We start from the raw sequence: 12,211 nt of genomic DNA, 5'->3' as shown, positions 1-12,211 counted from the left end.
GAGCCAGCACCGCCATTCAATATGATCATGGCTGATCATCCAACTCAGTATCCCGTACCTGCCTTCTCTCCATACCCCCTCATCCATTTAGCCACAAGGGCCACATCTAACTCCCTCTTAAATATAGCCAATGAACTGGCCTCAACTACCTTCTGTGGCAGAGAATTCCACAGATTCACCACTCTCTGTGTGAAAAAAAACGTTCTCATCTCGGTCCTAAAAGACTTCCCCCTTATCCTTAAACTGTGACCCCTGGTTCTGGACTTCCCCAACATCGGGAACAATCAGCCATGATTGAATGGCGGAGAAGTATAAGAAAATAGCTGCAGATGCTGGTACAAATCGAAGGTATTTATTCACAAAATGCTGGGGTAACTCAGCAGGTCAGGCAGCATCTCAGGGAGAGAAGGAATGGATGACGTTTCGGGTCGAGACGTTTCGGGTCTGAAGAAGGGTCTGGACCCGAAACGTCACCCATTCCTTCTCTCCTGAGATGCTGCCTGACCCGCTGAGTTACTCCAGCACTTTGTGAATAAATACCTTCGAATGGCGGAGTGGACTTGATGGGCCGAATGGCCTAATTATCTATAACCAAACACTCAATAACCAAAAGTCTGTAGTCTCTTTTTGCTCTGGTTTATTTCACTCACATGGTTGTACTTTAAAGTTGCATTCTTAATGGTTTATGCTTTATTCTTAATTGTTTACTGTGTGTTCGTGTTGTTACTTGCGAGCGGAGCACCAAGGCATATTCCTTGTATGTGCACATACTTGGCCAATACACTTATTCATTCATTCATACATTCATTCATTCTACTCCTATCTCCGCTAGCATTGAGCTACTAGCCTACACCGGGCTCTCCCCATCCATCCCTAGGTGATCAGGAGATCCCTCTTGAGAACTCTTTCACAGCCACGCCACACATCCTGACGCTTCGTAGCGTCAAGCAGCACAGAAACTGACCCTTCAGCCGAGGGGTTCAAGGGTCTCGACCCGAAACGTCACCCGTTCCTTCCCTCCGGAGATGCTGCCCGTCCCACTGAGAGACTCCATCTTTCCACTCGGGGGTTAAACTGGCAGCTGCAGTTGCTTCTCACTCCATTCGGCCAAGGTATCCCGTCCGAGCTCGCCCCATCGGGTGGGCGGCACGGTGGCGCAGCGGGTAGAGCCCGGGTCCGATCCCGACCACGGGCACTGTCAGTGCGGAGTTCGCACGTTCTCCCTGCGACCGCGTGGTTTTTCTCCGGGTGCTCCGGTTTCCTCCCACACTCCAAAGACGTGCAGGTTTGCAGGTTCATTGGCTTGGCTACAAATCGCTGCTTGTCCCCCAGTGTGTTGGGGTAGTGCTAGTGTGCGGGGAGATCGCCGGTCGGCACGGACTCAGTGGGCCGAAGGGCCTGTTTCTGTGCCGTATCTCTAAAGTAAAGTATCTGCCCGAGTTTTGCAACATTCCCTCTGAACCTTAGGTAGACACAAGACGCTGGAGTAACTCAGCGGGTCAGGCAGCATCTCTGGAGAGAAGGAATGGGCGATGTTTCGGGCCGAGACCCTTCTTCCTCTAAACCCTTTCCTATCTATGCACATCGAAGTGGGTGGCAAATGCAGGCAGGTTGGACCAGTGTGGATGGGGCATGTAGAAACCAGGAACTGCAGATACTGGTTAAAAAAAAAAAAAGACACAAAGTGCTGGAGTAACTCAGCAGGTCAGGCAACATCTCTGGAGAACATGGATAGGTGACGTTTCGGGTCGGGACCCTTCTTCAGACTATGCCATTCTGATTTCTTGCTACACACATGCATAGACATCTCAACAGGCACACACACACACACACACATCGACACGCACACACACACCGACACGCACACACACACCGACACGCACACACACACACACCCACACACACCGATACCAACACACACACACAAACACACGCACACACACCCACACACACCCCCCGACACAAGCACACACACACACCCCACACACACACAAACCGACACACACACACCCACGCACGCACACACACAGACACACACAGACGCACATACCCACCCACACACACCCACGCACACACACACGCACACACACACACACACACACACACACACACACACACACACATACGCACACACACGTGCACACACACACACACACACACACACACACACACACACACACACACCCCGACACACACACCCACACACACACAAACCAACACCCACACACACCACACACTCACACTCACACACACAAACACCGACACGCACACACAAACGCACACACACACACACCCACGCACACACACAGGTACACACACAGCCCCACACACAAACCCACACACCCACACAGGTACATTGCAAGTACACCTGATGCATTGCAAGTTGCAAACTGCACCCAATGACTCTATTACTGCAGCTCTGCTTTCTATTATGTGATTGGAATGTTTTCTAATGAATAAAGGTTAATAAAGGTGACGTTTACTTGAAAGCCTTCCTTTGATCGCTCTGTTTTTAAACCCTCTCTAGTTATCGGGTGTAAATGTCCTTTTGTAGATTTCAAATAGACTCCTCGGGCAAACTGGAGACACACGGAACTGCAGACGCTGGAATACTGAGCAAAGAAAAACAGTAAATGTGCTGGGGGATCTCAGTGGGTCAGGCAGCATCTGTGGAGGGGATTGGACAGACGACGTTTCAGATGGGACCCTCAGGCAACTCTACCACTGCGCCAATGAGCTGGCTTTAATTCCAGGTTCTCACCATTCAGAGGCTTTATCTATACACTAAAACTCTTGTTTGTTTGTATGTTTGTTCCTGAACTACAGCCAAATCGGTACACGATAGCGCGACAATTTTAGGCCCACCTTACTCACCGTCGTCCCTTTGGTGCCAATGGAAGAAGGTTCATTGAAATCGGTGTTATATTTTTAATGTTATTCACATTTTAAAGTTTAAATCCATCTCCTAGGGAGGGAGGGGAGGGGGAGGGAGGGTGGAGGGGGGTTAAGGGGGGTTGAGGGGGATGGAGTGGGGGGGATGGAGGGGGGGAGGGGAAGGGGGATGGGAAGGGGAGGGGAGGAGGGAGGGAGGGAGGGAGGTTAAGGGGAGTGGAGTGGGGGGGAAGGGGAAGGGAGGAGGGAAAGGGGGAGGGGGGGAGGGAGCGAGGGAGGGAGGGAGGAGGGGGTTAAGGGGATTTGAGGGGGATGGAGTGGGGGGAGTGGGAGGGAGGGAGGTTAAGGGAGGTTGAGGGGGATGGAGTGGGGGGGAGGGGAAGGGAGGAGGGAAAGGGGAGGAGGGAGGGAGGGAGGTGGAGGGAGGGAGGGGGGTGGAGGGAGGGGGGAGGGAGGGAGGGGGAGGAGGGAGGTTAAGGGGATTTGAGGGGGATGGAGTGGGGGGGAAGGGGAAGGGAGGAGGGGGAAGGGGAGGGAGGGAGGGAGGAGGAGGGAGGTTAAGAGGAGTTGAGGGGGATGGAGTGGGGGGGAGGGGAATGGAGGAGGGAAAGGGGGGGAGGGAGGGAGGAGGAGGGAGGTTAAGAGGAGTTGAGGGGGATGGAGTGGGGGGGAGGGGAATGGAGGAGGGAAAGGGGGGCAGGGGAAGGGGAGGGGGGAGGGAGGGGGGAGGAGAGGGTACTGCACCAATGCAGGAGAGGTTTGGGCCCAACGGGGTCTAGTCCGGTCTAGTCCGCACTAAATCTCAGGCCACGTTTTATATGGACACAACGAGGGTTGAGTTTGTTTCGGAGAGCCAGGCCCCCACCTGCAACGTTCCCACACCTGTACCTGCGGCCGCCAAGGTCAGGGGTGTGTGTCTGAGCGAGGGTGCTGGCGGTGGGCCGGTGCCAGGTTCTGCAGTCTCGGGCCAGTCGTAGAGCAGAGCCATCTGTGAGCCTGCCTCCTTCCCCCCCCCCCCTCCCCCCCCCCCCCGCCCAGTCTTCCCTGGCCGCTCGACATGCCCGACATGCCCCGCCCGCCCGCTGCTCCTCCTCGCCACCCTGCTCTCCCTCCCCTCCCTCGTCGCCCCCAGTACACCTGCCCCCTCGGGAGAGGACGGGGGGGTACCAGGAGGAGACGGAGGACGAGATACAGAAATTCCTTGGATCATCCTCTTCACCAGGTAATGATGTAAAGAACGTGGTGTGGGGATGAACTGCAGATGCTGGTTCAGGCCGACGACCAGTTTCAGTTCAGTTTACTGTCACGTGCGCAGAGGTACAGCGAGAAAGCTTTTCTTGCGCGCTAACCAGCCAGCGGAAAGACAATATACGTGATTACCATACGATCCATTTACAGCGTACAGATACACAGTGAGGGATAATTAGCGCCCATCAAATGCGCAGGAAAGGACTGGTTTAAATGGAAGGTGGACACAAAATGGTGGAGTAACTCAGCGGGACAGGCAGCGCCTCTGGAGAGAGGGAACAGGTGACGCTTCGGGTCGAGACCCTTCTTCAGGCTGATTGTTGTGGGGAAGTGGGGAGTGGGGAGGTGGGGGAGGGGGGAGTGGGGAGGGGGGGAGTGGGGAGGGGGGAGTGGGGAGTGGGGAGTGGGGAGTGGGGAGGGGGGAGTGGGGAGGGGGGAGTGGGGGAGGGGGGAGGGGGGAGTGGGGAGGGGGGGAGTGGGGAGGGGGGAGTGGGGAGGGGGGAGTGGGGGAGTGGGGAGTGGGGAGGGGGGAGTGGGGAGGGGGGAGTGGGGAGGGGGGAGTGGGGAGGGGGGAGTGGGAGGGGGGGGAGTGGGGAGTGGGGAGGGGGGGGAGTGGGGAGTGGGGAGGGGGGAAGTGGGGAGTGGGGAGGGGGGAGGGGGAGGGGCCAGAAGAAGACTGGAAAAGGGGTGAGGCAAGGGCGAAACATGGCAGGTAATAGGTCGATGTGGGCGAGGGAGGGGGTCGGGCGGGGGGGTCGGGTGGGCAGATGGTCGGCACAAAGGCCAGAGATAAGAAGAGGCAGGAAAATGTGAAACAGGTTTTAGGGCGGTCACGGTGGCGCAAGCGGTAGAGTTGCCGCCTTACAGCGAATGCAGCGCCGGAGACCCGGGTTCCCATCCCGGACTGCGGGCGCCGTCTGTACGGAGTTTGTACGTTCTCCCCGTGACCTGCGTGGGTTTTCTCCCAGATCTTCGGTTTCCTCCCACACTCCAAAGACGTGCAGGTTTTTGTAGGTTAATCGGCTTGGTAAATGTAAAAATTGTCCCCAGTGGGTGTAGGATGGTGTTAATGAGCGGGGGATCGCTGGTCGGCGCGGACCCGGTGGGCTGAAGGGCCTGTTTCCGCGCTGAGTCCTCGAAACTAAAGTTTTTGAGGAGGTCAGAAACAGGAAATGGCAGGGGGGGTGGAGAGATGGGAGATGAGTGGAGGTGGGAAATGGGAGAGAAAAGGGAGCAGGTATCTAAAATTGGAAAATTCAATATTCACTCTGTTGGATTGTGGTCTAACCCAGGGTCCCATTTGCCAGTATTTGGTCCACATCCCTCTCAACCTGTCCAAATATCTTTTAAAGTCAGAGGGTGGTGAATCTGTGGAATCCATTGCCACAGACAGCTGTGGAGGCCAAGTCAGTGGATATTTTTAATGCAGAGGACTGATAAGGCTATTGATCAGTGCGGGTGTCAGGGGTTATGGGGAGAAGGCAGGAGAATGGGGTTGAGAGGTGAAAGATAGATCAGCCATGATTGGATGGTAGAATGGACTTGATGGGCCGAATGGCCTAATTCTGCTCCTATCAGAAGGCAGTGGAGGCCAATTCTCTGAATGCATTCAAGAGAGAGCTAGATAGAGCTCTTAAGGATAGCGGAGTCAGGGGGTATGGGGAGAAGGCAGGAACGGGGTACTGATTGAGAATGATCAGCCATGATCACATTGAATGGCGGTGCTGGCTCGAAGGGCCGAATGGCCTCCTCCTGCACCTATTGTCTATTGTCTAAAATGTGTGTGGGCGTCCTCATTGCTTCAGGTGGGAATTCATGGGAAAGCAGCAAGCAGTTCCCCCGGCCAAAACCGTGTGCACCCTTCCGGAACAATCCGCCTCTTGATCTGCACTCTGTAGTCTTGCCCAGCCATGAGGTAAAATGGAAGTCTGATTGACCTGGACGATGACATGCTGGCCTGGCTCGCATCAACGGAGCTGCAGGTCTAAAAGACATACGACAGAAGAAGAAGGTGGTAAAATGGCAGCAAAACCGTGGGTGCAAAAGTGCACGAGTTATTGATTTTAAAACGCAAGTCAACAAACTGGAACGGAGCAAACAATTCACAAGTGGGGAGAATGATGGAGGGAAAGTGAAATTGGAAGAAAAAAAGATTGAACTGCCAAGAGTTTAAAAACATCGCATATGTTTGAAATAGTTCTCAAATTATGTACCAATTTAGTAACAGTGTTATAGACAATAGACAATAGGTGCAGGAGGAGGCCATTCGGCCCTTCGAGCCAGCACCGCCATTCAATGTGATCATGGCTGATCATTCTCAATCAGTACCCCGTTCCTGCCTTCTCCCCATACCCCCTGACTCCGCTATCCTTAAGAGCTCTATCTAGCTCTCTCTTGAATGCATTCAGAGAATTGTCCTCCACTGCCTTCTGAGGCAGAGAATTCCACAGATTCACAACTCTCTGACTAAAAAAGTTTTTCCTCATCTCAGTTCTAAATGGCGTACCCCTTATTCTTAAACTGTGGCCCCTGGTTCTGGACTCCCCCAACATTGGGAACTTGTTTCCTGCCTCTAACGTGTCCAACCCCTTAATAATCTTATACGTTTCGATAAGATCCCCTCTCATCCCTCTAAATTCCAGTGTATACAAGTGTTGGTTTAGTGAGGAGTAAATTGGTAATTTACTCATTACTAATTACAAATTAAAGGATTACATTCTTATAGGAAGGACTTTTCTTTAGTCACAGGGTGGTGAACCTGTGGGATTCTTTGCCACAGAAGGCTGTGGAGGCCACGTCAAGTGATATTTTTAAGGATAAGAGATAGATTCTTGATTAGTGCGGGTGTCAGAGGTTGTGGGGAGAAGGCAGGAGAACGGGGTTGGGAGGGAGAGCTAGATCAGCCGTGATTGAATGGCGGAGTGGACTCGATGGGCCGAATGGCCTAATTCTGCTCCTATCTACTGATGACCTTATGAGCATTCATTTCACACCTGTGCTGGATTCAAACCTGCGATCCAGGTTGAAGTTCTCAGCGAGGTATTGAGCAAAGATACTAGAGGAGCAAGATGAACCACTCTGTCGAAATCACCGATATTGAAGTGTAGCACGCAAAGGAGCGTAACGTCCGCCATTTTAGTAAGCAAAACCCGTCGTTAGTTCTGCCTCTCGCAGTGTAATCAGCGTTTTAGGGGAACAGTATGTGTGATGATACCAAAAAAATGCAGAATATATCTCATCTATCAATTCACAGATTTTTGTTATTTTTCTTTTAAAATATTTCTGCAAGATTCTGCCTCCTAAAATGGCCGCCATGACGCACTACGGTTTTTAGGGTTGAGTGGTCTATCTTGCTCCTCTAGTATCTTTGGTACTGAGGGAGTGGCATGGCGCTGGTAGGGCGGCCATGTTGATGCGATGTTGAACTTTGGCCCACCCACTTGTATCCCGTCTACGCCACGTCCAATCGTCCATTCGGCCCACAAAGCCCCAAACATTTCCTATCCACGTATCTGTCCAAGTGTCCTTTCAATGTTGTTACTGTACTTGCCTCACCCATTGTCTCTGGCAGCTCCTTCCCTATTTGCACGGCTCTCTGTGTGAAAAAAGTTGCCGCTCAAGTTCCAATTAAATCTTTCCCCTCTCGCTTTAAACTTGTGTCCTCTGGTTTTTGATTGCTCTACTCTCTGCGTTCCCCCATCTATTCCCCACGTGATTTTATAAGATCTCTATAAGATCACTCCTCAGTTCCCTGCTCTCCAAGGAATAGAGTCCTAGCCCGGCCAGCCTCTCCCTGTAGCTCAGGCCCTCGAGTCAAGTTCAGTTTAATTTCTACCTCAGAGATACAGCATGGAAACAGGCCCTTCGGCCATCTGAGTCCGCACCGACCAGCGATCCCCTAACACTATCCTACACACAACAGGGACTATTTTAAATTTATACCAAGCCAATTAACCTACAAACCTGCACGTCTTTGGAGTGTGGGAGGACAATAGACAATAGGTGCAGGAGGAGGCCATTCGGCCCTTCGAGCCAGCACCGCCATTCAATGTGATCATGGCTGATCATTCTCAATCAGTACCCCGTTCCTGCCCTCTCCCCATACCCCCTGACTCCGCTATCCTTAAGAGCTCTATCCAGCTCTCTCTTGAATGCATTCAGAGAATTGGCCTCCACTGCCTTCTGAGGCAGAGAATTCCACAGATTCACAACTCTCTGACTGAAAAAGGTTTTCCTCATCTCCGTTCTAAATTGCCCTACCCCTTATTCTTAAACTGTGGCCCCTGGTTCTGGACTCCCCCAACATTGGGAACATGTTTCCTGCCTCTAACGTGTCCAACCCCTTAGTAATCATATACGTTTCGATAAGATCCCCTCTCATCCTTCAAAATTCCAGTGTATACTGGAAATCTCGGAGAAAACCCACGCGGGTCACGGGGAGAATGTGCAAACTCCGTGCGGACAGTGCCCGTAGCCGGGATCGAACCCGGGCCTCCGGCGCTGTGAGGCAGCAACTCTACCGCCGCGCCACCGTGCCGCTTGGCGACATCGTTGTAAATCTTCTCAGCACTCTTCCCAGCTTGACGGGATTTTCCTCGTCGGGGTCACCGAGACGGCAGACGTGACTGTGCGCGGCGGCGCTGTGCTTGTTCGTAGATGTCATGCGCCCGGTCCGTGTGCTGAGGAGCGTCTCCAGGGCGGAAACCTTCATCAATTCTGTCCCCGTCGCTGTGATCGGCTTCCTCAAGGTAGGACACTGGCCGACAGAGACCAGCACCACAGCATGCAGCAACACTGCACACATGCACACACATATGAACACACGCATGCAAACACACACACACACATGCATGCATGCATGATTGCACACACATACACACACATATATACCGTATCTGCACTTATGCATGCACACACATGAGCGGACAAATGCATGCATTCACACATGCTCACACTCATGTACACACACATGCACACACCTACAAACACACATGCAGACGCACATACACACACACATGCGTACACACACATATGCATGCACGCGCACAAACACGTGCGCACACATGCTAGCGTGTACATACACATACACACACACGCATACACACGCACACACACACTCACATACACATACACACACACACACATACACACACACACACACACACACACACACACACACACACACACACATACACACACACACACACACACACACACATACACACACACACACATACACATGCACACACACACATTCACATACACACACACACACACACACACACACACACACACACACACACACACACACACACACACACACACACACACACACACACACACACACACACACACACACACATTTGTGTGGGTTTGTGTTAGTAGTACTGTTCTACCTTCCATGTTTGAACTTCAACCTGAATTTCTGACTTTCCTTCCACGGAGGCTGCCTGACCCCTTGAGTGTTTCCAGCATTTTCTGTTTTTTATTAAAAAATGACGTAAACATTGAGGAACATAGAACAGTACAGCAGAGAAATGGGCCCTTCGGCCCACAAGGTTTGTGCCGAACACGATGGCTAGCTGAACTGACCCCACCTGCTTGCACGTGATTCATATCTCCCTATTCCCTGCACTTCCATGTGCCGATCCAAATGCCTCTCAGTAAAAGCACACATGACCAAACTATAACCTCATGCTGTTTGTGGGAGATTACTGGGTGGCAATAGGTTATTGAGTTTCCTTTTGTTACAAGTGTCTATGCTGCAAAGGGTCTAAAGCAAAGATACTCGAGGTACAAGATGGACCACTCCGTCTGTACTGAAGTGTAGTACGCAAAGGAGCCATTTTAGTAAGCAAAACCCGCTGTTCGCTCTGCCTCTCGCAGTGTAATCAGTGTTTTTGGGGAACAGTATGTGTGATGATACCATAAAAATGCAGAATAAATCTCATCTATCAATTCACAGATTTTTGTTATTTTTCTTTTTAAATGTTTCTGCAAGTTTCTGCCGACTAAAATGGCCGCCGTGACGCACTACGGTTTTTAGGGTCGAGTGGTCTATCTTTCTCCTCTAGTATCTTTGGTCTAGAGTGAGTTGGAATAACATTATAGCATGGGAATATACATTTTCCACTTCAACGCACTTGCACGGGTCTCAGTGGCAGCGTTTGAGTTGAGTTGAGTTCTGTTGAAGACAGACACAGGGGGCTGGAGTAACTCAGCGGGTCAGGCAGCAACTCTGGAGAGAAGGAATACGTGACGTTTCGGGTCGAGACCCTCCCTGCACATCGAGTGTAGTTGAAACTGGTGCAGCGTGGGTCCAAACCTCTCCTGCGGGCCCGGCGACCCTCCCCCAACTGACGACACATGGACCTGATGCCAGCTGGGGAGTCTCCCCCGGGGCCGGGGTTAGGCGAGGGGGGGAGAGGAAAGGGGAGAGGGAGCCACTCACCCCGGCACCGGGCCACCATCGCGGCGGCCGGCGGCAGGAGAGCGGCCACAAGGTGCTGCCGCATGTTCCTCCTGCCGGCGGCCATCTTGTTTGACCCTCTGTCACCGCACTGCACCATGGGAAGAAGGTCAGGCGCAGGGCACTCCAGGACGGGCGCCGGTCCTCCCGGTGGGGGGGGGGGGGGGGGAGGTAGCGCATTTATTAAAGTTTATTAAGTTAATTGCTTTTAAAATGTAACAAAACTTGATCAATCCACACCGCATGCGAATGGTGAGTAAGATGGGCCTAAAATCGTTGCGCTATCGTGTACCATTTTGGCTGTATTTTGGGAACAAACAAATATACAAACATGCATACAAGATGAGAGCTTTAGCAATATATAGATGTGCAGGCAGGAATTGCAGATGCTGCTTTAAACCGCAGATAGACACAAAAAGCAGGAGTAACTCAGCGGGTCAGGCAGCATCTCTGGAGAGAAGGAATGGGTGACGTTATGGGTTGAGACCCTTCTTCAGACTGAGAGTCAGGGGAAAATGAACGAGGGAAATAGACGGTGATGTAGATACTCAACAAGACGACCTTGAAGCTGGTATGACTTGGATTGGGGAGGGATGGAGAGAGAGGGAATGCTTGTTTCCTTTATCATCATTGTTTTTTTCCATATCTCTCATTCATTTGTTCTATATCCCTCTACATCTATATCTCACGTGTCCCCTTCCCCTGACTCCAGCTTTATGTTTCTATCTTAAAGTTTAGTTGAGTTGAGTTCAGTTTATTGTCACGTGTACCGAGGTACAGTGAAAAGCTTTTGTTGCGCGCTAACCAGTCAGCGGAAAGACAATACATGATACATGATCCACTGGCTCCCCATCCCCCAGAGAATCCAGTACAAAATCCTCCTCATAACCTACAAAGCCCTCCATAACCTGGCCCCATCCTACCTGACCGACCTCCTCCACAGGCACACTCCCACCTGCACCCTCCGCTCTGCCGCTGCGAATCTCCTATCCCCCCACATCTGGACTAAACTCAGATCCTGGGGGGACAGGGCTTTCTCCATCGCTGCTCCCACCCTATGGAACTCACTACCCCAAACCGTCAGAGACTCCTCCACACTCACCACATTCAAAACATCGCTGAAGTCTCACCTGTTCAGTACTGCCTTCAACCACTGAAGGTCACCTCACCTTCTGTCTCCTTTCTCTGTTCGTTTACATATTTACTTATTTATCTATTTATTCATTTCCCTATGTTCTCTAAATCTCTGTAAAGCGTCTTTGAGTATATGAAAAGCGCTATATAAATAAAATGCATTATTATTATTATTATTATTACAATGGAGCCTTTCCACAGTGTACCGATACGTGATAACGGAATAACGTTTAGTGCGTGGTAAAGCCAGGGGCGTCTGGGGTTATGGGGGGGGAAGGCAGGAGAATGGGGTTGAGAGGGAAAGATAGATCAGCCCCGATTGAATGGCGGAGTAGACTTGATGGGCCGAATGGCCCAATTCTGCTTCTACCACTTATGAGCTTATTAAGGGCGGCACGGTGGCGCAGCGGTAGAGTTGGCGCCTTACAGCGAATGCAGCGCCCAAGACCCGGGTTCGATCCCGACTAT

The 12,211-nt window shown here is 51.8% G+C and overlaps 1 protein-coding gene across 1 annotated transcript in view; it reads left to right on the top strand.

The window, feature by feature from the left end:
• The window catches only part of LOC144611387 (uncharacterized), a 37,717-nt gene that overhangs the window by 13,419 nt on the left and 12,087 nt on the right, over positions 1-12,211 (top strand). The window contains 3 exon segments of the mRNA XM_078430457.1: positions 3,931-4,040; positions 4,042-4,114; positions 8,797-8,888. Coding sequence (XP_078286583.1) covers positions 3,931-4,040; positions 4,042-4,114; positions 8,797-8,888 — 275 coding nt within the window.

The sequence above is a fragment of the Rhinoraja longicauda genome, chromosome 40 (assembly GCF_053455715.1).
Source record: "Rhinoraja longicauda isolate Sanriku21f chromosome 40, sRhiLon1.1, whole genome shotgun sequence".
NCBI lineage: Eukaryota > Metazoa > Chordata > Chondrichthyes > Rajiformes > Arhynchobatidae > Rhinoraja > Rhinoraja longicauda.
The sequence above is the reverse complement of the archived record's forward strand: the minus strand, read 5'-3'. Positions and strand labels throughout refer to the sequence as shown.